Source organism: Lissotriton vulgaris, unplaced genomic scaffold, assembly GCF_964263255.1.
Source record: "Lissotriton vulgaris unplaced genomic scaffold, aLisVul1.2 SCAFFOLD_2190, whole genome shotgun sequence".
Lineage (NCBI taxonomy): Eukaryota > Metazoa > Chordata > Amphibia > Caudata > Salamandridae > Lissotriton > Lissotriton vulgaris.
Genome location: NW_028254584.1, coordinates 51571 through 78355, shown reverse-complemented (window position 1 = coordinate 78355; position 26785 = coordinate 51571). Strand labels below are relative to the sequence as shown.

At 46.0% G+C, this 26785-nt stretch overlaps 1 protein-coding gene across 2 annotated transcripts in view; it reads left to right on the top strand.

Moving 5' to 3' along the window:
* The window catches only part of LOC147659497 (PAX3- and PAX7-binding protein 1-like), a 60314-nt gene that overhangs the window by 15820 nt on the left and 17709 nt on the right, over positions 1-26785 (top strand). Inside the window, exons 2-5 of one of the 2 annotated variants that reach the window (XM_086951698.1) lie at positions 1426-1527; positions 6944-7120; positions 24584-24805; positions 25485-25588. In XM_086951698.1, the coding sequence (XP_086807824.1) occupies positions 1426-1527; positions 6944-7120; positions 24584-24805; positions 25485-25588 (605 nt within the window). The remainder of the gene's footprint in view (positions 1-1425; positions 1528-6943; positions 7121-24583; positions 24806-25484; positions 25589-26785) is intronic. The other variant, XM_086951699.1, reaches the window with a different exon arrangement.

Genomic DNA, 26785 nt, shown 5'->3' with positions numbered 1-26785 from the left:
GCTGTGTGAAGATATAATGTTTGTCTTTTACAGACATTTATATTGCACAGGGAACCATAGTGATGCACATCAGTTCATAGCTGGCAGCTCCTTCTTTATCATTTGCAACTCCTTTCTTCTATTTTGAGTCATGACTCACTCCAGGGAACAGACAAATACTGCTTCCTTTGAACTGTAAACTATTTTTTTCTTAAAACCTCTCCCTTGACTGCTTGTCTTTGGTTAATAATATTGTCTATCCACGAGGGTCTCACTCCTGGGCCTCTTGGTGGGCTGTCTGGTCGTGCTGCAAATGTCCAGTGCAACAGAGTTCTCAGGCCCCATTACCTCGGCCATCAAAAACTCGAGCAGTAACTTCTCAGCATCTTACATTTTGGGAGCACGTGGAACCCAAAAGACTCTGTATGGCAGCCATCATTGTTTTCTCTGGTTCAGCGTGTTGCTGCAGCGACTCTGGTGGACATTGCACAATCTTTAACCTTCATCTGGCCTGGCAGTGTCGACTTACGTTTCTAGGCTTTCACCTCCAACTCACCTAATCATTTATCCATGCAAGAGAACTTCCTCTCAGTTAGATAGAACCTCTCCTTGATCTCCTCAAGACATCTTTCCATGACAACCCCTTATAATGTATGCAGTTCGTGTTGGTCGTCAGTGTATTCATATGTGCAGGCAGTAGGATTTCCCCACTCCATTAATGTAACTAAGCTATGCTCCTTTCTGTCATGCGATTTCTCACCTTTTCACATGTATGCTGATGAACGGGGCTCAAAAAATCTTTTTTCTTTTTATCCCATTACGTTTATCTTAAGGTGGTATGTTGTCTGAAAGACATGCGGCTCTGATAAACCCTACTGAGAGCATTTGCATAAACGCAGCATGGGTTCTGACCGATCATGTTCGGTTGAAGTCGCGTAACTGCTGATAATATGGAATCGGCGAAACTCAACCTCACGTGAGCCCTCTACCTTTCCGGAACTCTCCCGCTAATTTCCTGAACCACACCAGCACAGCTGTCCAAGGTCTGCTCCTACAGCCTGGTTCGCTACAGGATACATAGCACTGATAAGGGACCATCACCAATCCTTGCCCTCTGGTTAGATGTATTCTCCTCACAGAGCACACTGCTGAGGTGTTGCAGGGTCCTTTTGCAATCCCAGTCTGTGCCCTCTTGACCTGTCCATCACACATCTATTAATGAAAAGCCAGCCCCAAGGGGATGCACTGTACTTTAAAGGACCCCCTTTGAATTATGGTATGCACTTCATTCTCACACTTTAAGTCTTATTATGTTTTGACTTAACATTTTAATAAAGCTAAAAAGCAATGACTTCCGATTTTTGAGTGTTATGCAAATTTAATTATGTAATGATCTATGCTGCAGTTTTGTCTTTCAGTCTATTACTTAAAATGTTTTTTTTCTAGCAGAGGAAGTGGAAGTCTTCCAATTAAAGAAATCGAACTACAGCAAAAAGATTGTCAAACTCCTGAAGAAAGAATACAAAGAAGATCTTGAAAAATCAAAAGGTAAATCCTCCAATTCCGCAGCGGGTAAAGGTAGGCCTGTTTGTTTGCAGCATAAAAACATGACATAGGTGGAGAGAAACTAGAGCAGAATTTTTTGAATTTTTAATAAGGGACAGTCTTTTGTATGAGAATTGCATTTATACATATCCCTGATTTTTAAAATGGTGTGGTTTAATAACGATTATTCAGGTTCCTCTGGGCTTTGAAATTGTTTACCTATATTTTTTCTGCTTTAAAGATAAATGTGTGGAATTTTTTTGTTTTCTGTAAAGAGCCAACCTAACAGAGAAAGTATCAAGCAGAGTTTTTTTTTATAAATTAAGAACTGGAGAGTAGGATAATTTAACTTAGTCAAACTAGGTTCTTCTTTTGAGGTGGCAGTTCACTTATTGAAGCTTATATACCAATCCATTACTGAAGAGATGACTTTGCTCTCCAGTTGTCTGCCCAGTTGAGTTCTGACATTCTACGATTGTGAATTATTGAGAGCAGAAGATAACTATCAGTCATTTTCCAAAACTAGAGCCATGCAGTGAAACGCTAGGGTAACAGGTCATAGTAATCGTACTGATGGAGGAGTGAGTTGTTCAGCTCGAGAGCTGCTTTTAAACTGTACATCATGGGTTTGAAATCCAAAAAGGCTAACGGTCAGCCTTCCTTGGTTGATAAATGCATTGCAGTTTAGTTTTTGTGCGTAACATTAAGAATTCACTATACTAAAGTGTTTTCATTTGAGGTGTTGGTCATGTTGTGTGAGAGTAGTACTTAAAAATGTATGATTTGTGGCACTTCTTATACTGTTACAGGACATACCTTTATAAAACTAAGATATGAGATCAGTAATTGTGTTCAGGAATTGTTTAAGTAGTGTTCCTTGAAAAGCAGTTTTGGTTGTGCATATTACTGTGGCATCCTGTTCTGTTAATCATTTCACTTGTTTTTTTAAGGAATTATATTTTCTTCTTTACAGCTAACTTTCTTTTAAGTTTATTTTAACCATAACATACGGGTATCCGGATGGGGAGATGAAGTCCTCCGCGTATTTAAAATAGCAGATGGATGTAAATGTTTCATTATTTAACTGATTTTCAAATGTCAGATGAGGGAAAATCGTGGGTTAAAAGTATTGACGGCTGTCTGCTTTATTAGGGGATTTGCATTGGGTATTCTGACGCTGTGGAGGTGTGGCCTGGGAAGCTGGCCAACAAGACACATTTTTAGGGAACTAAGTCTCCCACCACCGTATCCATAAAATATCCTGTTCCCCTGCGCTGTTTTTGCACCCCCAGCTCTACTGCATACCCCAGGGCACCCTGGAGCGTTTTTCAGCATTGGGCAGCCGTTGGAATGCTGCCTCTGAAAGAGCCAAAGGTCTGTGTGGGCCTCCTCAGGTGAACATTTTGGACCTGGCATGGCCCAGGATTTCCTGGCTGCCAAATCCTTACTGCGGATGCCGGCCCCCCATGACCGGTAGCCTTCCTCTGTTGGACTTGAGGCAGTGTTTAGTTCCTCCTGCATGACACCCAGAGCCCTGAAGACTGCGACGCAGCAAGAGTCTGCACAACCCCGATACGTCTCTGACTGGAGCTGTGGTGCTCTAGGGAAGTGCACCTTGGGGGACCACCCGCACCAATTCCTGACTTGCGGAGAATGGGTGCCCACTGTTCCCCCGGACTTGCTGGGACCGGAGTTGCCTCTGGCCGTAATCTACACGGGTGCCTCACTTCGTTCTTCTGCTCGCTGGAGCCTTGTCTCGCTCTCCTCTGGCACCAGCCTCAGGATGACTTGTGCAGGGGTTGCTGTTGGGTCGAGTTCAAGTCCAGCTGCCCCCTGGCTGTACCTGGAGGGGATGCGGTGCCCCTTTCTCAGGGGCCTAGCTCTAGCCCTCGACAGGCGCTGGATTGATGGTGACTGAAATTGCTATGCTAGCCTGGATGTCGCTGCAGGGCCAAAAGTGCTTCCTGAACTGGGGCTGTGCATGTGGGCAACTGGGAATTGGATCCATAGCTTTTGTGGTTTCCTCACACTGTGGTCCTGCTGGAGGACCCAGTTGCGGTGGTGCTGCATCAGTGAACCTGTGGAGGGGATTCGTCCTGGGACCCGATTGGCTCCTATGCTCTGGGCTCAGACTGGAGAGTGCAGATGGTTGCGATCTTCTGTCTCTAAGCTGTGACCTGTCCCCCTCTTGAGTGCCCTTGTCTCCTTGGTATGCCGTATGGGTCATTGATTGTTCCGATCGCTGTTCTGCATACGTAGGGGCACTGTGGCTCTGCTCATCCTCTCTCTGGCCTTTGTAGAGCTCTGTTGGTGTTCTGGTCTAACTGTTGTAGCCATCCTTTCCTGACATTGGCACTGTCTGTGTTGTGGAGTGTTGACACGTTAGAGGCATGTTCTAAGTGGCACCATGGGTATGGCTTGAGCCCAGAGACATCAGCAGGGCAACATCATCACACACTATACCACCACACATCAGTCCACCCTTAGGCTCACTCGCCAGAGTTGGTCGGAGATCCCTGAGCGTTCCCCAGAACTCCTGAAGAAGCCCTCTTATACAGCCCTCCATGTAGCTATCCGTGGCTTCAGAGAGGCTCTGGAGGGCCGTATAGCGGGTGTCTCTAGCAAGGTAAAACTGCTACGAGCTTACCACCACAAAGTGGCAGATAAAGTTGATACCGCGGATACCAGCATAACATCTTGCAAAGCGAGGTCTCCCAATTGTCAGTCATCACAAAGTCCATGGAGAATCGAGTGGGGGATACTATGGGCCACTTGATTCACAGCAATGTGACCTGCTGGGCTTCCCTGAATCAGTCTGCGGAGAAGTTTCTGGAGGACTGAGTGAGACACTTCCTGCGCCCGAGAGTCCTGTTGGACTTTTTTGTGATTGAACAATTCCCCAGGGCGCGGGACCCAATGTCCCCTCACCTGGGCTTCTCCCAGGGCCCTAAACGCACATGTCCTAAACTATAGAAGCAGAGACGCTGTCCTAAGTTAGCATCATCATAACCTCTGGAAAATATCACTTTTTCAAGCATCCTGAGGATGTGTGGACCTGGCTGGACATGTCTGAAAGGGCCTCAGTGCTCACTGTGGGCATCTTCCACACCCACGCTAGACACGGACCAATTGACTTCACCATATTGGATTGTCCCAGAATTCTGTGCAGAAGGATTAAGACAGGTGTGAAGGGAGAATGTGGACTAGGTTTGGCCGTGATGCCTGGCATCTACAACTTTACACCTACTCTTTTAAACTCTTGCACGAGGGAGAGACAGATTGCTAACCCCTAGTCTTGAACAGCGATGGCAGCATCACCATGGACAGCTGGAAGGACAAGCACTGTGATGACCTGATGAACTGTGGACTGTCTGGATTGAACCCCAGGGCCATTAGGTCTCTCCAGGGGCAGTGAGGTTGGCCCCCTTACACCACTGCGGACCAGTTGAGGAAGACCTAAACTTCTGTGACCCAGCAGAAGGAGAGTAACACCAGGAGCCAGGCAAAGAAGAAAAGCTGGTGCAGACACTCAGTGAAACCAAGAGTTCACACCTTCAGAGCCCGGAAAGCATTCTGAAAATGGCCATGGTGGTTAGGGCTTACATCCGTGAAGTTTGCCCATTCAAACACGCCAAAATAGAGAAGGATGTGCATGGGGCCCCCTCACCAGAATTCTACTAGGCCCTCGACCTGGCCCCGTTGTGATGAGTAAGTGGGAGCATTGTTGCGCCTCCTCACAGCAATTGTGGGCCCGTCCCCATGTCTGAGGAAAGCGGGGCGACCACCACAGATCTGACACCCTGCTAGCACCGAGCAGGCAGGGAGAATGCAGTTTTCGGCTCCTAGAAACAGTGCCAGCCATTTGGGGAGCCAGGTGGGCAGCTCTGAAGTGGGCTCCCCGCACTGTCCCAACAATTTTTTTTATCAGGCTGTCCCTATGGGACCAGGCTACCCTAAGATTAAAAGTAAGATGAAAAGAAAGAAGCATGCGCAAAGACCTGCACACCAAAAGCAACAGAAAGGAGTGTCCCCTAATGTCCTGCGGGGCTCCTTTTTCCAGGTTTCTCGCCTCTGTGGTGCCCCCAAGGATGGCAGGGTCAGGCCTCACATCCTGCACAACTAATAACCTGATTTCTAACAGGAAATCATAAAAATGTAGAAATAAATGATGATAAAACAGTAGTATGAAATTCTTTACAAATTTACTTTTCTTAACAAGCTAAAACATTTCACTTATGGTGAAGATGCTGCCTGAAGTGTTCCCGGTATGGATTTATTTGAAGATCCAGCCTTCCTCGGGGAGTGGGGTAACAATGCCAGTTAGGAGCTGTGGAGTCCTTGTGGAAAATTCTGCATCCCTGAAATTGTAGAGGAGTGACTGCCACTGAGCCCCGTCTTGTTGGAAAGCCTCAAATCACTCATATTCTCATTGTTGTGCACTGCTGTGCATGCTACCTGGCTGTTCCTGATTTCTGTGTTCTTCATGAACAAGTCCCTTATGACTACATCTACAGGTGAAAGACAATCTGTCCTGATGATCTTCTCAGACAATGTAGATATGTTGTGTGTACACAGACTTAATTTGAGGGTGCCCTATGCTTTCTAGATCATTCTACTTCATTGACTGTTGTATGGTCTCCTGCAGGAAACCAAACTATGAACTGTGGCACATCTTTGATTCCCACCCTTCCTACTTTTGCCATATCTGGCTCCTTAAACCTTTCTGGTATCCTTCTATGAGATTTTAGCCCATGTGGCTATACCATATGAAGCAACCCATTTAATTCATCTAATACATCAGCTGTCTCCAGCCCTGCCATCTTTCTAGGCCATGCAGACTAATACCACCTTTTACAAGACCCCTCCCTGACCTTTAATTTCTCCAGTGGCGCTGTTTTGAGTAATAATAAAGGGCCTTTTCACACAAATAAGATATGAACAACTGTTTGTATTTCATTGTTCTTCGTGTACTGAAGTGCCCTGATACCATATATTACATGGATTACTTACTTCAATTTTTCAGTTTCCTGTGCTATGCCCCTTATTCCACACACTTTTCATGTAAAAGTTCTGAGCACTGATGTAAGGCACACTCTCTTCACACTTATCCAATACATTACTGAGAAACTCCCTTGGTTGGGGGGCACACAGTCTTTGAGATCCCTTTTCCTTTCTTGCCACTTTAAAATGAGGTAATCTGCCCCTCATAGGTCCAAGCCGTGCTTCCTGCTCACAGAGGGGAAAGGTGCAAGCAAGACCGTCACTATACACTTTGCCTTTACACCAATCACCCAAAACTCCACTGCATAATTAATTGCGAGCATAAGTAAGGCATTGTATTTCATACAAAATGATGCTGCTTTAGATCTTTTTAAAATCTAGAGTAGAGCACAATTTTAACATTTTGTGCTCTTTTCAGTGACTGAAATGCCATCCGACAAGTTGGGACCGACAAGGGAACCGAATCTTGAAGATGGTACTGAAAATATTGAGCTGGGAGAAGAGGAAATGGAGGTGGAGAGTGACAAAGAAGAAGAAAAACCCAAGTCTGGGGCCTTTTCTACTGCAGTGTCAGAATTGAATGTTCTCCGCCCAGGTAATAAAGTTGTTTATTGCTGCAAGTCTGAACTGCACAGTACTACTATTTTCCCTTAAATTGTTCCTTTTTTATAATGGTCAGATTTATGCTTCTAATTATTGTCTTAAAATCGAACGTTCATAAGCAGTTTGATTTCAGATTGTTTTGTTGGGCTTGCAATTCTCCAACACTTGGTCAAACCCAATGCCAATCTGCCCTTTCATTGCAGCATATTTAAATAGTTTGTATTGAACCATGGTAAGTGGTTGCATATATTTTTCTGCTATGAAGGATACCTCTTTATGGAGATTCCTTATCTTATCAATGTGTTCCTGCCTTCCGACTGGTGCGGAAAATGTTTTGCCCCATAGCGGCTCGTACTATATCTTTGCAGATGTGGTTGGGACACCATATTGTCATAATGTGTACGTACGCATGCCTCGCCTGTTTTTCTTTTTCTTTCTGTTTTTCTGTTTGCCCGTACTGGTTGGCATCAGCAAAAAATCAAAGCTGCATTGACAAAGCCAACATTTGAATCTCTTGACCTAGCCAGTGCTTGTTTTTGACCTCCCCCTCCATGTTTGGCTAACCAGGCAAAAGTATGTTTTTCAGACCTCCAGCTATTTTTCCCAAAACGTTTTAATTGCCTTCAGTCTTCCTCACCAGACCCCCACCCAGTTTTATGTGATTTATGCAGATAGCTCTCCGTCTTGAACACTGTCTCCAGAGGTTCCGGAAATCTTTAAAGACATTCCTTTTTCCAAGAGGAATATGAGTCCGCTATCTGAGGATCTGGGAAGCTAGCTGTGTGTATCAGCGCTGGGACGCTCTTGGGCAGCCATGCGCTTAAGAAATCTAATTTCATTTCATTTCATTTCATAGCAAATTTATCCTAAAGTCCGCTGATTAGCACCATGGCTGCATTTTCAATTTTGGGGCCTGCAATATTTAACATGATAATAATGTTGCTTTGTTTAAATTAAGGCTCCTCATTAGCTCTGCATACATCACGGTTATCACCTGACCCTAAAGACAGCAGAGAAGCATCTCATTTTTTTTGTTACCTTGCTATCCCACTACAAGCGCTGAGATGTTAGCCTTCTAATACGGTTCCCTTCTATCTCAATGTTTTTGGATTTGCCTCATGGAGTGGGGAGAGAAAGAAAGCTTGAGATGCCTCTGTATTTTTTAAATTTTAATTCGAGAGCGTCCAAAAGAGGTGAACAGCTTTCATCCTGTAGCACATTATGATGTTCTTGTTTATACATATGGCCAATGAAACATTGCCTCACAGAGCGGGGAGAATATAGAAGCCACATTTTCATTAAACACAATAATATAGTTGTTTCCAGTGACTTTTCAGATTAAAGTGCTTGACGTATGTAAAAAAAATAGTATGTAAACTGTGATCCTGAGTGCCATGGGTGTCAGTGAGTGTAGGAGCAGAGTAAAATAAGTGGGTAATAAACAAAAATAAGCTGTAGCCATTTTGTTGGTTCTTCACCTCCATGCAGCTTTTGATTAATGCAATCAATGCAGATGTGTGTGTATATTTACACATCTGTATCTTCAGATTTATCTATGTATAGGTCGATCTATATCCAGTCTGTGACAGAAAACACTGTGTATATGCAAGTCGTTATTTTAGAATTTTATTACATACAGTATACAATAGGGTGCTACAAAAGATTTAGGGCCTTATTTGGATATTAATTCCGTAGAATATTATGAGATTTAGATTTCATCAAACGGTATATCCATCCTTGTTGTGACTGAGTAAACCCATCCGCCAATATCTAAATCAGGTCCTTGGTGTTGAAGATTAAACACGTTCTCCCAAAATATATAGTTTAGTAATACGCAGTAAGGCCAGGCTTCATACACACCTTGTGTATGTATCAATTACAAGCACTTCTCTAGAACCCAGATGGTAACCCTCTTGCATCACCTCAAAAAGAATAATCCTTTGTCACTATTAATCCTCAAATGTTTTCACCAAATAAAGGCCTACGCTGGCCCTCAAACAGCCTTTAGGTTTCCTTATTAACCAATTGCACACAAATAACTTCTCTTTCAGATGTTAAGCACCCGGGATAGAAGGCTTATTACTTATGTTTTGTTTTCAAAAGCTTATCATTAGAAGTGTGTTGGTGAGGGACAATTGTTGCACTAGCATCTCCCTAGTCCCTCCTCATTCTAAAATGTAGCCCACAGCTGTTCAGTCCACCATTCCTTTTAAAAAATAAAATAAAATGAGACTAGCTGGACTGTATGGATATAATTCAGCATCCATCAAAAGATAAACGTTTTATGTAACTATTGAATGTCTCTAACATAAGGTGCTGTAATATTGCTGCAAAAAAATCAACAGTGTTCTGGAAAACTTATTTTTTCTGTGCTTCAAAATGTCTTTATCCATACCGCAATATCCTTGCGGGGGAGGAGGGGTGGTCTGGGCTTACACAAGCAAGTAACCACCACGACTTGTCCCACATCTGTGTTCCCCAGGATACATTTGTCTTGTACAGATGTACTGCAAACTAACACTTATAAATCTCTTACTTCTATGTAAGTTCTGGTAAATTAGCTGTAGGAAAAGTTTCCCTCTGTTACTGTTTAGATGCCCTTAAGTTGTTGAGAAACACGCCTATTAAGTAATAGTAATCAAGTCACAAGAAAGGTAATTTCATACTTTGTCGTGGGCTAAGTACCTTGTCTGCCTCCTTATGGTTTAGAGATTAGCTGTTTTTGTGGGTAAACATACCAGCCGAACTCTAACCTCTCCAAGTATTACTCCCAGTCATAAACACCCTGTCCACCTCCTTATTTCAACTAGCGGAGTCAGTGCAGTGGAGAAGCTATAGGTTCCCCTCCCCATCAAGGATTTTGGCAGACACCACTTAAGAATAAAACACAATAAAACAATTCACTCAATAATGACCCGCACTATCGAACAGACAAAGATGGGTACAACATAAAAATTGTTGGTTACAGCGTGTACATTCCTGCTCCGTGGTTGAACAACCAGTGTTGTACTGCTACGACATCGGCATATCAAATCTGGTTATGGAGACTTGAATTGTACGGTAAGTAGCGCCGACGCGTTTCGGTGGGTTCTCTTATTAGTTACCACCTTTATCAAGACAAGATTTATTCTGTCCTCACCAGGGAATGTTTACAATCGCCCTGAAATAGATATCGTACAAATAATATACGTCAGGCTAATGCAGTAAACATTTTGTATAATGACTGAATTGTACTATTTCACACCAAAAAAACATGCACATTGGCTGGATCAAAATACATAGATCATATGATTTTGAAAGTTAAGTAAACAGTTATACAATTTTTTGTCTCCATATATCCCTCCGAATGAGGCAATAGGATTCCTATAGTTATCTATGGTCCCTTTCTTACATATGATCTTACTACTGTTCCTTATGACTCGTACTTAACTGTAAATTCTTGTTACATTACATTTGGAATTGAGATGTAGCCATTACAGTAGTATACAGAATACAGTTTCTTAATAGGGTTGACATCATCCTAGTTGCACAAAGTCTGCTTATTAATTAAGGGCGTAAAGAGGGGCACGAATAACATTGTTAACATATAGAAAAATATCCCTTTGATCTGGGATTCTAACAATTGTCGCTTTGATCTATAGGCGCAAGTTTATTCATGGACCGTTAAAGACAAAAATGAAAAGGGGGAGACTGGGAGCAGTCTTTATACTATCTATTTGGTGGAGCACCCAGAATTTACGGGGAGAAAGTTTAGACGATTAAAGGAAGTCACGTTACCCTGTGTTGAAAGACGGACTTGTATAAGTCTTCTGAGTTAACTTCTTGAAACCAGAAAGCAGTATCACTTGAGCCTTCTAAAATATCTGCTACTAGTAGGTTGTCCTGTTGGACCTGGATTGCTAGATTAGTATCATTCTCAGTTAAGAGTGGTTGTCTTATTCTATTATACAAAGGATAGATGCCTACCTGTTGTCTCTATTTAAGTTCGAATAAGTTCCCCTTGATTCGCCGTTCCAAGTTTTTTTGGGCGAAATGAGAAGGATAGGTTTTTGAACAAAAACCTATCTTCAAGGGGAACTTATTCGAACTTAAATAGAGACAACAGGTAACTGAGAATGATACTAATCGGATCGCGCCCAGCGCCAGGACCCCTGGCCCCCGAAGACCCCAACCGACCCGCCTGACGTACTCCGCCGCCACCCTCACCGCTCTCAACACCGGCCGACTCCCAGAATGCCATCAAAGTACCCACGGACCTTTCAGCTGCCACGCCTGCAAGTTCACCTGCATCCGGACCAGCCTCGCACCAGCACCCGCCAAGTCGAACACCAGCAGCACCCACCTCAAGTGCATCCTGCTCAACACCCGCTCCGTCCACAGACACGCCATCGAACTCTGGAACCTTCTAGACGCCACAGCCCCTGACGTTGCCTTCCTCACGGAGACCTGGATGAACGCCTCTTCAGCTCCCGACATTGCTATCCCAGAGGGCTACAAGATCGTCCGGAGGGACCGAAACGCCAACCAGATGGGAGGAGGCATCGCCATCATCCACAGGAACACCATCCGTCTCACGACCAGCACCGACAACACCCTGACCAGCGCCGAACACCTGCATTTCCAGATCCACACCAACCTGAACACCACCCTCAGAGGCACCCTGATCTACCGACCCCCTGGACCACGCACACAATTCAGCGAGGACATCGCCGACTTAGTCAGCCCGCATGCCCTCTCCTCCGCCGACTACATCCTCCTGGGAGACCTCAACTTCCATCTGGAGAACAACAACAACCGCAACACCAGCACCCTGCTCGACAACCTCGCCAACCTGGGACTCAAGCAACTGGTGTCCACCCCCACCCACCTCGCCGGACACACACTCGACGCAGTCTTCTCTTCCAGCACAGACATCGACTTCAGCCACGCCACAGAGCTTCAATGGACGGACCACAGCTGCGTCCACTTCACCTTCAAGAGAACGACGACCCACCAACACCAGCAACAGGCCGCCCGCAGAAGCTGGAACAAGATCACAGCAGACCAGCTCGCCACCTCCCTGAGCCAGCACCCTCCTGCCAGCTCAACGAACCCCAGCCAGGCCGCCGACAACCTCACGAAGTGGATCAGCAACTGCGCGGACGAACTCGCCCCACAGAGGACCCCGCCTAGCAGACCCGGCAGCAAGAAGGCCCCATGGTTCACCGACGAACTCAAGAGCTCCAAGAAGAACTGCCGAGCCCTCGAGAAAGTCTGGAGAAGGGAACCGACACCGGACAACAGGACCTCCTTCAAACTTGCCACCCGGAAACACCACCAGCTGATCCGCGCCGCCAAGAAAACAGCATTCAAGGACCGGTTGGACAACAACGCACACAACTGCAAGGAACTCTTCAACATCGTGAAAGAGCTTTCCAACCCCAGCGCAGGAAACAACGACATCACCCCATCGCAAGACCTCTGCAACTCCCTCGCTTCATACTTCCACAACAAGATCGCGGACATACACAACAGCTTCAACAACCAACCAACGCACACCATGACCGAACAACCACCCCCCACCACCACCCTCCACGCCTGGACCCCGATCAGCACCGAAGACACCATCCGCACGATGAACTCCATCCACTCCGGATCACCGACCGACCCCTGCCCTCACCACGTCTTCAACAAGGCCGACGCTGTCATCGCACCCCACCTGCGAGACATCATCAACACATCCTTCGACACCACCATCTTCCCTGAGAGCTGGAAACACGCCGAACTCAGCGCTCTACTCAAGAAACCAACAGCGGACCCCACCGACCTCAAGAATTACCGCCCCATCTCGCTCCTCCCGTTTCCAGCCAAAGTCATCGAGAAGACCGTCAACAAGCAGATGGCCGCCTTCCTCGAGACGAACGGATCCCTCGACCCCTCACAGTCCGGCTTCCGAGCCAATCACAGCACCGAGACCGCCCTCATCGCCGCCACCCATGACATCCGAGCCCTGATGGACAATGGAGAAACAGCGGCCCTCATCCTCCTAGACCTCTCTGCGGCATTCGACACGGTCTGCCACCGCACCCTAGTACGGCGCCTCAGCAACATCGGAATCCAGGACAAGGCGCTGGAATGGATCATCTCCTTCCTCGACGGAAGAACACAGAGAGTCCGCCTACCACCGTACAAGTCAGAGGCCTCCGAAGTCATCTGCGGCGTCCCCCAAGGATCATCTCTGAGCCCCACCCTCTTCAACGTCTACATGAGCCCCCTCGCGGCCATCGTACGCAAACACAACCTCAGCATAATCTCCTACGCCGACGACACCCAACTGATCCTCTCCCTGACCAACGACCCCGCCGCCGCCAGAGCCAACCTGCACGAAGGGATGAAAGAGGTAGCCGAGTGGATGACGACCAGCCGCCTGAAACTGAACTCGGACAAGACGGAGGTCCTCATCCTGGGCTCCTCACCCTCCGCCTGGGACGACTCCTGGTGGCCTCCCGCCCTGGGCACCGCACCCAAACCGACGGACCATGCACGCAACCTGGGCTTCATCCTGGACTCCTCCCTCTCCATGACCAGGCAAGTCAACAACGTCTCCTCGGCGTGCTTCAACATCCTACGCATGCTACGGAAGATCTTCTGGTGGATCCCCACCGAGACCAGGAAGACCGTCACCCAGGCCCTCGTCACCAGCCGACTGGACTACGGCAACGCCCTCTACGCCGGTACCACCGCCAAGCTCCAGAAGAGACTCCAGCGGATCCAGAACGCCTCAGCCAGACTCATCCTCGACATCCCACGAACCAGCCACATCTCCGGACATCTGAGAGACCTTCACTGGCTCCCCGTCAACAAAAGAAACACCTTCCGCCTCCTCACCCACGCACACAAAGCCCTACACGACCAAGGCCCGAGCTACCTCAACAGCCGAGTCAACTTCTACGCTCCCAAACGCCACCTCCGATCAGCCAACGACGCCCTCGCCGCCGTCCTCCGCATCCGAAGAGCGACTACAGGAGGAAGGTCCTTCTCCTACCTGGCCGCCAAGACCTGGAACTCCCTCCCGACCGACCTGCGCCTGACCCAAGACCACCTCTCCTTCAGGAAGAAGCTGAAGACCTGGCTGTTCGAGCAGTAGCGGCACCCCCCCCAAGCGCCTTGAGACCCTACGGGTATGTAGCGCGCTTTATAAGTGTCACTGATTGATTGATTGATTGATTGATTGGTGTGGAATTGTACAATTCAGCCATTATACAAAATGTTTACTGCATTAGTCTGACGTATATTATTTGTACGATATCTATTTCAGGGCGATTGTAAACATTCCCTGGTGAGGACAGAATAAATCTTGTCTTGATAAAGGTGGTAACTAATAAGAGAACCCACCGAAACGCGTCGACGCTACTTACCGTACAATTCAAGTCTCCATAACCAGATTTGATATGCCGATGTCGTAGCAGTACAACACTGGTTGTTCAACCACGGAGCAGGAATGTACACGCTGTAACCAACAATTTTTATGTTGTACCCATCTTTGTCTGTTCTCGATAGTGCGGGTCATTGTTGAGTGAATTGTTTTATTGTGTTTTATTCTTAGGGATTTAGATTAGTTTGCCCTATTGTGGGTTTTAATTTATTCAAATAAAAGAATTTTTAACTTTCATATGTTTCTGTTGTATATACCTTTTACACTGTAAGGTTTAGTATTCTAAACCTCCACTTAGCTTTGTCTCAAGGGAATCCTCTTCTTTCCTTGGTTTAATAACCCCAATTCCCTTGGCTGACTCAAGGGGTACCTCTCCCTGTTTTACTCAGACACCACTTAATCAAGTTACAGTGCCTATCTGTTTCATTTTGTTTTTTAAACAAGCGTAGGCAATGCCAGTAGGTTTAGCTTTAAAACTATGTTGTTTGGCAAGGTAAAGCATTACCAGTAAGTAACATGGGAATGGATATGTATTTGTGTGGAAGCAAAGAACTGTAGATTAATATTGGTGTAGGTTAAAAGGTGAGGTGACATTTGCATTTGCCTCACTGGTTCTTGCCGATGCTAGTTATCATGGTTGTCCTAATGGAACTGACATTTGTGACACAGACGGACTAAGGTAGTTCTGGGATGATAATACCGCCTATTTATGAAGGATAATTCAAGAGTCCTCACCTTTTGATTGCTCATCTTTTGATTGAGTATGTATATCATGGCAATAATGTCTAGTGGGGTATAAACTGATTTTCAAGTTGCTACAAATGCCTGAAATAGAAGCGTTTCACAACCATGGAATACAAGCAAGTAACCTTTTACAGCGAATGTCAGAACAATACGAAAAGGAGAAGAAAATACACAATGGGAGGGTGAGCATAAAGAACCGCAAGAGAATAAATCAATATCTAATTTCCAAGATGGCCGCCTGGTAGGAGCTCCCCGAAGGAGCTCCGCGTGCTTGGGATCCCTTAACCGGGTATATCCCTGTTAGCAGCAGCTATCGACCTCTCCAGGAACAGGAGTATTGTTTAGGACACCGCCGTGACCCGCCAGCATCACAACGGAGAAGTCCGTGAAGGAACGGAGTGTTGTGATAGCGGAACAACAACAGCAAAGGAATCCAAGGGACAGCGTTAGGCGGAGTGAGGCTCGGGTCGGCGGTAATAGACACCCGATATCCTCCACAGCCAGCACCGGAGACAAAACAGAACGCACACCGGACTGTCCCCTCCCACCTCCGAACAGAAGGCAGACACGGAGATCGGGAACCAGGGAGTCACATCTCAGCGGACACCCCGGGACCGAAGGGGGCTGAGGCAACAACAAGGGAACACCCGCCCGTCTGCAGCTGAGGACGCTGTTCGCAGCACCGGCATCAGCAGGAGGATCACCGAGAGCAGCGAGACCAGCGGGAGCAAGACGACAACGGAGCCCGCCCCCCACCCCCTTTGCACCACCGCCGCAGCAGAGGAATCAGAGCGGGGCAGAGGGCACCAGGACCAAAGCGGGAGGAGCACCGGACCCCTCTGCACCTACAGCTGCAGCAGAGGAATGAGAGCGGGGCAGCGGGCACCAGGACAAAAGCGGGAGAAGCACCGGACCCTTTGGTCCCGACGGCAGCAAAGGCAGCACCGGGTCACGACGACGCACCCCCCCTCCCCCGCACACCGCAGCAGAGGAACACGAGCGGTCTGGAGAGCCGGGAGGGACGCTGGTCGCAGGTTGCTGGCTCACACGGCGGGGGTCACAAGATCTCGAAGCGGAGCCGGGAGAGCTAAACACAGCTCAAAGTCAAAAAGAGCGAGCGAGGAACTGTAGGGGCGGCGGAACACCGAAGACTGCCCCCATTGACATCGGTATATTGCTGGGATGCCTTTTTATAATCAGACACATACATCTACGAAGAGGAAGGAAGCCAATCATGGATTTATGTAATGCTTCTGTACAACTCTGCTGGCAATATTGACTGAATCACAAAAACTCAGGTATTTACTTCTCCCACCCGCCGGCTCTCTTTTTGAAAAACCTAACTCTTTTGAAAAAAATTCTACTCCTTTGTACAAAATGGCTGGGGCCATAAAACTGTAACAATAAATCCCCCCATACCTCTGTCGTCCACGTGGCCCTTCAGCTCAACTCCCCCACATAGAGATAAGATTCCTCCCAGCTAGACTTGAGCTCTGTTTGCTTAAACAGAAAGTGGAATCTCTTCCCCTGTGCTCAGAGCAATAGCAGCAAACAGAGGACTATTCTCGCTTTCTCCCAGCCTGCTTAGCAACAAACAAAGGACTACTAGCCTGATCTGAACTATTTGGCGGCCATTTTAGTCTAGTCTCTAGTTTTTATTGGATTATAGTATTTTAGACTAGTAGAACAGAATGCCGGCCTATGCCTGTATTATTATACTCTTTCTTATAGTTTTATCATTTGTTTAGGTCAGATTACTACCTCATATATGAAAGAATGCCTACCTATTACTGTATTTTTGCAATATTGCTCTCCTAGCCTTTTCTGAATTTTTGTACCACACAGACTGCTACCTCATATAGGAGAGAGTGTTTGCCATCACTGCATTAGTACACTCTAGCTTTACCCTAAACATTTGTATTGCTCAGATTACTACCTTAAATATGACAGAGTGTTTACATACCATTGTAGTACTATACCTATATCGGTATTTTGAACACCTGTATGCACAGATTATTACCTCGTATATTAGGAGTCCTCACTAGTGCCACTTTTACTTGTATTTTGAACATTTGTAAATGCACAGATTGCTACCTCACACTATTTGGGTTGACAACCAGTGTCACCCTCGATTTTTGAATTTTGACTCATGTAAATTGTGTATCTGGATCCTTCCTCTATATTCTATCAATATTATCAACTATAGTGCATTAGTGCACTCTCCCATTGTACCCTACCCTTATATATTATCAGTAATATGCCTATTCTTACACCTTGTACCTCACAATTTACCGTATGTATTTGCCCTACTGCTCACTCTCATATCCTGGATAGGCTGGTTGATTACTAGTGTCACTTTGTAATTTATAACTTATTACTGTGTATCCTACTGTATGCACCTGTTTTTCTGCACACATGTCTTTCTGCACATTGGTACCACTATAGTCCACTACTGCATCCTCCCATACCCACCTAATCCTGCAACGCAACATGGACCCCATCGGCAAACACACATACAAAATCATCTACCCACCATCACTCACCAAAAAAGCCGCCAAACGCTTTAAACACAACTTCCTTAGGTCACACTCGGAAACGCCCTTTGCTGACACCTACTTCTCACCGGTTAATGGATCCCTGAACACCGATATCATCTTCCACACCACACGCAGAGCTCAATGGAGAAAAGCGTTCTTCACCCTACTCACCGTCTCCTCCACTAGAAAATCCGCACACAGCCAAACTCTCTCCATCTCCCCATCTCAGGTCTTTCCAGGCAGAGCCACCATCACTATTTACAATAACGGGATTGTCCTATCACAATCCACAGACAGGAACCTGGAACTGCTAGACAACATGTTCCCCACCTTCAAAGAACACCTCTCCAATTCACGGACAAACACGCATATCTCCCCCAATCCCACCAACCATGACCTCTCAGCTACATACTTTTCAATCAGGGACACACCTACCACCCCTGACCTCCCATCCCCTACCCACAACCCCACTATCCCAACTCAGCACCCCATCACAGACATAGATCGCTCCCCCTCATACACCGCTCTTTCCCCCGCCCCCTCTACCAACTTGCGGACCTCCACACATACCCTCAACACGCCTATCACACCTACAGCGGGCATTAACACCCCGCTCGTCGCTGACAGCACAGTCCCCACCCATAACACTCCCAACTTAGTCCAGCACCAGAATAACACGCATTCCGACAATTCCCCCCCTTTATCCCCCCCATTCTCAGTCCTCATTACCCTCTAATCAACTTCGCAGAACGTACTCCCTCTCCTAATTTAACGCCCCTCCCCTCAACAGGACCATCTCCAATCGCACTTCCCCTCCTACTCTCAGCCCCTACTATCCTCCTTACACCCCCACCACGGCTACCAGTCTCCCAGCCTACACCTTGTCCCCCCCGCCTACCGCCAATGCCCCCACCCATAACACCAACTTCCTCCCTACCTCATCCACTCCCCTCCCGTCCAGAACCTCTCGCCTCCCTAACCCCATCCCGCGCACCAACACAACACAGACCTGCCCGAACACCAGCCCTCCCTCCCACCTGCACACGAATTCCCTGGCCAGCCACTCGCCCCTGACTGCCACTCCCACCACCTACCCTACGATGGAATACATCACGGCCACCCTCACTCAGATCAAAGAAGACTTTCACGTCATCAAAGAACTACTCTCCACACGCCCCATACACCGCCCACCCACCTCCACCCCCCCCTCCCAACATGTCTCCTACTCCGCCGGCGGACCCCCACCCTCATCACGCCCCACACCAGGCGTCAATCCCTGCTCATAGGCGCAGCAACTGCCCTCGTCCCCAGCATCGCCCCTGCAACGCCTCACACATCCACACCTCCCCGCCAAACTTGTCCCCCACCCCTCAGACTAACTCTCGCACTCAGCTATCCCCCAATCTGACTTCAATCCCAGCTCTTAATCGCAACAACCGCCCTCGCCGCACCCACAACTCTTCTTCTGACCTCGACACACTCACCCTTCTCCGCTCCTATGACCCAGCCCCCCAAACTCACACAAGCACCCCACACCGCAACATTCCCACGATACACCCAAATCCCCTTAGACCACCCACACTAAACAGCAGATCCTCCATCCCCAATAACCTTAGAAAAGTCCCTCTCTCGCTAGAACAATCTAACACCCTCTACACACCCCGTCTCAAATGCGCTCTTCTCAACTGCAGATCGGCCACGAAACACTCAGCAGCCATTGCTGAACTCCTCTTATCGCAGGACCTTGACCTAATCATCCTGACTGAAACGTGGCTAACTGAATCCTCGACACCCATAATGGACATTCTGGTTCCTCCCAACTACCACATTATCAGGCTCGACAGAACAGGCCAAATAGGTGGCGGAATCGCATGCATATACAAGAACAACCTCTCTGTTCAGAAAGTCAATTCCACATCCCTACCATCCCCAACATCCTGGGAATACATCTGCCTCGACATTATTAGTGAGGGTAAACCGATATGCTCTCTGCACAGCATTTACCACCCACCCAGGGACAACCTCACCTTCTCCCAACAAATCATGGATATGATATCAACCAATTCCGGACGCCAGCTCACCCAAATATACCTTGGTGACTTCAACCTCCACTGGAATGACCGCAACGACGCGGTGGTAAATAGTCTTAAAAATTTCCTCGATGCCCTGAACCTCACCCAAATATGCAACAGCCCGACCCACGAGAAAGGCTCTACCATCGACCTGATCATCTCCAAAGAGCACTCTATCCAACTCGAATCCATCCAACCCTGTGACTGGTCAGATCATCATATTATCACATTCTTTATCAACGAAAAAGTCAAAGTCAACCCGGTGCAACTCTCCAAGCCCAAAGTCTGGAAAAGAGACTCGAAAAAGCTCAACCCTGGCTCTCTGCCCCCTAACAGCTGCAATCTCCTACTCCCTCCTGCAGGCGCCTCGGACGTTCAAACTCTGACTGAACACTATCTCAACACTATGACCTCCTATAATTAATGAGGCTGCACCTATGCAACTAAAAAGAGTCTCTACTAAAATCTCCAAACCATGGTACGACGGGAGTCTCAACGAAGATAGAAGAGACATGCGAATGGCAGAACGGACCTGGAGATCAGCCCCCTCCGCAATGCACCTAAAAGATTTGAAGAAGAAGAGAAACGCCTACTTCAGGAAAATAAAACGCTCAAAATCGGACTTCTTCCGCCTCCAACTTAACCAAGCAAAGAACCGCCCGAGAAAACTGTTTGAGCTAATCAAATCGCAATCCAAGGAGCAACCACAACCACTCAACACTGGGCGTGAGGCACCCTCATGTGAAGACTTTGCTGCTTTCTTTATCCAAAAAACTGACAAAATAAAAAGCGATCTCCTCATTGACGCAAGCCTCTACTCCAAACCCAAATGCCCAGCACCCGCTGAACCAAAAAACAATGCTACATGGTCAACCTTTGACACATATTCGGAAGAAGAAATTGGCAAATTACTCAGCACCCTGAAACCATCCAATCACCTCACGGACCCCCTCCCTGCCTTCGCAGTAAAAGACTTTACCCCTTTGCTTCTCCCTCTCTGGACTAAAATCATCAACAGCTCTCTCCAACAAGAAAAGCATACCTGACTCCCTCAAAGTTGGTCAGGTCACACCTCTACTAAAGAAACCAACAGCCGACCCCTCTGATCTCAACAACTACCGTCCCATTACCAATATCCCCACTCTCGCCAAACTGCTGGACTCCCACTAACTACAACCGCACCACTAAAAGCGTCTCTAAATGCTGCAGCGAGACTCATCACTGGGTCAAAAAAGCACTCCCACCTTACCCCTGACTTGAAATCCCTGAATTGGTTGCCGTTTGAAGCCAGAATACATCTGAAAATCGCCTGCATGACACACAAGGCGGTACACCTAAACTCACCCGGCTACCTTGCTCAGAAATTGACAATCTCTGGGGGAATCAGAAACACGAGAGGCGCAAACAATCTTCTGCTGAAACCTCGAAGATTCCGGAAGGAAAAAACATACAAGCGCTCTTTCTCAGGAATGGCGCCTAGGATTTGGAACTCACTCCCTCCCGAAACCAGGCTTATCTCCTCCACTACACTCTTCAAAAAAGAAGTAAAAGCTATCCTCATGGCTAAATACACTTGAACTACTATCTCGAACCCTATTAACACCCTGCAATGATCTGTATTACTTGTTTGACCCCTTTACTTATTTGTACGAGTTGTCTTCTCACCCACTTGATTGGCTTTGCAGTCACCCATTTGTATTATTTGTACTGTATGATCTACTGATTTACTTATTTGACTTTGTTCCCTCATGTACCCTTCTGTACTGTGTGAACTATTGATTTACCTATTTGACTTTGTTCCCTCATGTACCCGTCTATGTAAAGCGCTCTGATATCTGCGAAGATCTTGTTCGCGCTATATAAAACTCTGAAAAAAAAATTAAAGAAAATGCAGGCAACTCTTGATCAGGACACCAGAGTGCTCTCACCCCTGCTTCCCGTTAATATGTGGCTTATGCAGACCCCACTAAAGCGTGTCGCCTAGTATCTCAATTAGTGAAAAAATCTCCCTAAACCTCCCCAAACCAGCCAGTAGATAATCTGCTTTACGATGCCAAACAGTACATTGGGTAACCAGGTGTTGGTCAACAGGCATTTGTCTGACTCTCACAGCATAAAGTACAGATTTTGGTTGTTGCAAGAGCCGTCACGAACCATCTATGTCTTCGAGGCATGGTTTTGGGGTAGTCTGCAGCATCATTTCAGAATGCTTCCCTAATATGTAGCCCATTGGCTATCACTTAAGATACTGTAATTGTGCCATACTTCCTGCCAGTATCACTGAGGCACCAACCATTCCCACAATATGTACATTATATAACAATCATGGCAAAGGGCATCTAACATTTCATAATATAGTACAAAGAACAGAATGGCTGGGTAGCAATTGCGCACAGTTGTGAAACAGTTAGTTGAATCCACTTGATTATAGCTCAAAGGATAAGGTGACGGCCATCCACCAAATGGCGTGGAGAACCATACTATTAAATCAAACACAGAATATACCCTGAGCTCAAATTCCTAGTAAAGAGTCCTTAAAGACAAGACTATCTTCCCAAACTTCTTCTTTATTTCATAATATTTCTTCAGAACAAAAGGTCTAGCCGTGGTTAAAGAAGAAGTTTGGGACGATCGTCTTATCTAACATTTCATATTATTTGAAAGGCCTGCTACTTCCAATCTCTGTGGGGATCAAAGCCACCTATGAAGAATTTTTGTAATTACTAAACTTCAGTTGGGTGTCACACAGATTTTTATCATGTGATTGCATTAAGTTAAGCTGGTGTGTATTTAGATAATCAAAATGCTAGTGCATTTGACACTTCTCTTGAGACTGAATTGGCTTCTCTGTTGGTCCTCCCTTCCGAGGATAGTGCTTCCTTCACGGCGGGGGTTCGTGGAAGCACAAGAATTGCAATTGGCTGCAGTGTAGACCAAGGCAAATTTGCTCACATAGAGTTTGAAGCTAGGCTCTTCACCATTCGAATCATTGTTCTCCTTCAATGCAGCTCTCATAAAAACTTTGATGGCGGCATGGTCGAAGCCTTTCTCGGCGCCGCCAGTAAGCAACCTTATTGCCAGGTGCCATAGACATGCACAGGGGAACCTGGCCTTTCTAATTCAGCTCCCAGTGCAGGAACGCCTAGTTGGTTAGGACTCTGCGAGTAAAGTGTTGCAAATCCTAACTCCAGTGGCATGGAATTGAAATGTATTGATGCGTTGGGAAAACAAAACTTCTCTTCTGCCCTTTTGGCTTGCGGACCCTCCATTTCTTTTGCCTTCTGGGGCAGCACACTCACAAACTCTGGGATGTGGCAAGTGAGATCTTTTCAGTCTGATTATTCATGGTGGACAGGAAGCGACCAAGTAGTTTTTGCAGCCTGCTCTGGACAACGGACTGTTTGTGTTTTGTTCATTGACATTGTTCACGGCCTTGATGCGCAGCACATGTTTCTCCTGAAGTGCAAGTGTCCTTGATGTATATGCTCTTTGATGGCTCCAGGCTCTTTTGGAGAAAAAGAACTACTTCACCTTGGAGCAGAAGATACCTGGACTGTTGCTCCCTCCTAGACAACTTGTCAATTGCCTTCCATTTTCACCGGCAGTCTTGGAAATTCTGAAGCTACTCCTGGGTTCTTGCCTGTCACCAGAGGTAGCATCCCAACTATTACAATAGCCAGCAGACATTTTGTGGCTCTTGGTGACAAGGTTGTGGCTGAGGCTACGAGCATCAGCGAGAGTAGCAGTCCTCCTTTTCATCTACTGCTGTGACTGTCACCAAGCCCTTCTAATTCCCACTGCATTGGTCATCTGTGACTGGTAGGGGGCAGAATTCATTTTTGTCCCCCTGACTGCCATGGAGTTACTTTAGACTGATCTTTTGATAACCTATGTTCTGTATGGGTATGCTGGCAGATCATGATGCTGTCCTTGCCAAGAAAGAAAAGGCATTGCCTGCCAAGGAGGCAATAGAAAGATCCCGCAGAGGTGGAGAAGGGCACAAGGAACTACTCCCGGTGGTACTTGGTGCTGAAAACAAATGGCAGGCTATGCACGAGTTCCAAGTCCTCTTTGCTTTATACCCTGGGGATTGGATAATGACCTTGGACAGGGTGCATATTTTCGCTTGCCTTTCCTGCATTTCTGCAAGCAATTCCTTCGCTTCATAGTGGGCAGAACTTACCTTAATAAATGGACATGTGGAGGTTAGTAACTTGTACTTTAATTTTCAAATGCAGGTCTCAGAACATCGATACTGATTCAATTTAATGGGTTCAATCTTTTTAGGAGCTGAAGAGTGGTAAGAAGACCAATTTCAACTTGATCCTCTTTAAATTATCTGTATGCAATGAAGCATCTTTGTGCTGGTACATGCATTGTTGGGTGTCCACATTGGTGAAGAAGTAGTATCGCTACTTGTATAAGGTAGAAAAGTTACAATTGCAAATATTCACAGCTTATTTGAATTGCTCTATATGTATTTTTCCTGCTCTACTGAGGCTGGTATCTTGTCAGTCCCGCAAAAGTTCCCACATAGATACAGAACACTAAATGATGTACAAGACTGATTGGTGAGTTTTTTAAAGGTTGTAAAATGCCCTATTTCTACCAGAAAGACTGAAAACATGATTCAGAAGACACGCTGTATGGAAATGATGTGTAATGTTTGTTTATGTTTGCTTTATTAGGAGAAATTCCAGATGCAGCGTTTATACATGCTGCCAGGAAAAAAAGACAACTAGCCCGTGAACTTGGTGATTTTCCAGCTCTTGAGAATGACACTGGTAAAAATCGCCTTATTCGTGAAGATGAAAATGATGCTAGCGATGATGAAGATGACGACGAGAAGAGAAGAATAGTGTTTTCCGTCAAAGAAAAATCGCAGAGACAGAAAATAGCAGAAGAGATAGGTCTGCTTTCTTTTTCACCTTTTCTGGCAGTATTGTTTAATTGTACACTACATTCCTACAAAAGATGTCTGATGCAACTTGTTCCTTGCTTTTGTGTCTGGGGGGGGGGGGGGGAGGGGGGGGGTATAGTCGTTGAAGCACTCATCCACTGAGATGCTCAGCACCACCCCTGCCTGAAGAACTACAGATGAGAAATAAGGGAAGCTATTATTGTGCAAACCCAGCCTCCCCTTAATCCCAGGGCTTTTTCCAAACTCTTAACTTTTTCTCTTTCCAGGATGCTCTATGGACCTGAGATACCACTACCTCATGATGTTTTCAATTGTGCATGCTACTCCACCACTCTTGCATTAGCTTTCTGTTCTTTCAGCTGAAAAGACCATTTATCAGATGATGAGTTGTGGCATTGCTGTCATAAAACCTAATTTTAGTGTTGCTGTTAATGCCTCTTATAATAAATCAGTAAATAATGATAGCTGTTTATATTCTGCTAACTGCACGTTGCTTGAATAGTATACTGCTTTTCTTTTCATCTAGGTTAGTTTCCATACTTATTTACATTGCATCCAGGGGGCAAGTTAATCTTGCATTGATGTGGTTTTATTGGAACTGTATACAATTAAATATCATCCACTTTTTCGAATGATTTTTTTTGTTTTTATATATACGCGTTGCACAGGTATAGAGGGGAGTGATGATGAAGCTTTGGCTTCAGGGGAACCTGACGAAGAACTCAGCCGGTGGGAGCAAGAACAGATCAGAAAAGGAATCAGCATCCCTCAGGCATGTAACAACCTTTTTATATTGAAGTTTAATATATCCAGTGTATTGCTGCAGCATGTGTTATTGTTCCAGGACAAAACTAATCAACAACTTAGTTGAATTAGTGGTTCTTCAAGTTCCACGAAAGACCAGTTGGTCAGTCAGAAAATAATTCTCATAATATGTATTCTATTTTTTTTAATACTGTTTCGTGTGTGAACATTGCTCCTTACCACCAGTATTATTTTGTGCTATTCCACAGGTCAGTATTGGCAGCTTTCTCAAGTATTAAATGCTGATTTGGCCTGCGAGAACTGAAAGTTTGCATTTTGCATATAAATTTGTGGCAGGCGTGCTAACTCGCAGGGCACTTTTAGCCATAGTCTGCTATACCTCTGCTACAAATTTTGTTTGCCAAAGCTATTTAAGCACCTGACTCTTCTGTGCCCCCTCTTAGTAGAAAACAAAATTGTGTGCAGTGTACCAACAAAATTTGGGAATTTTTTGTTTGGCTCAGTCTGTAAAATTTGGGCTTTGGGTTTATTTAAATAGACAGACTGCAGCAGTTGAGTTCTTTCTTACTGTAGCTTGCTCACTGTAAATTTCTGCAACAGTATAGCAGTGTTAGACATATAGTTTCAAGGCATCATTTATAGGGGACTAGCTACCACTATTGTTTATTCTGTAGTGTGACCAAGTTTTCTTATACATATTAAAAAATGTTGTTGTTCAGTTACTTCTAACAACTAGATCAACTATTGTTGTTGTGACTTATCAATAATTCCTTAAATTAGGTTGCCACTGTGTCCTAGTACTGTTGTTACCGAGCTCTGACGGAGTGTCATTCCAAATCATAAGTGCTGCACCTAATAATTTAATTGTGTACTTTATAAATGGATTTCATTTGTAAAGTTTCCTATCTGTTGCGAGATGAACGTGCATATTGTGATGGAGAGGGTAATGTGGTACACGCTGTTCTTAGTAGGCACCCAGGTTCTAGCAGATTCCAAGTTTAAGATAATAGGACTGTTTGATGTGTGCTGATTTCAGTGGCTTCTGAAAACAAATATACTGCAGTTTTTAGGAATGCTGGCAGTGGAGTCGTCCTGGCTTTGGGATTCATCTGAAAATAAAGATTCCATAATCTAGATAAATTAGTGCCTAAAATAATGCTGTGTTGTTTCGTTCAACTGATAGAAAATCCACCATGTGGAGACT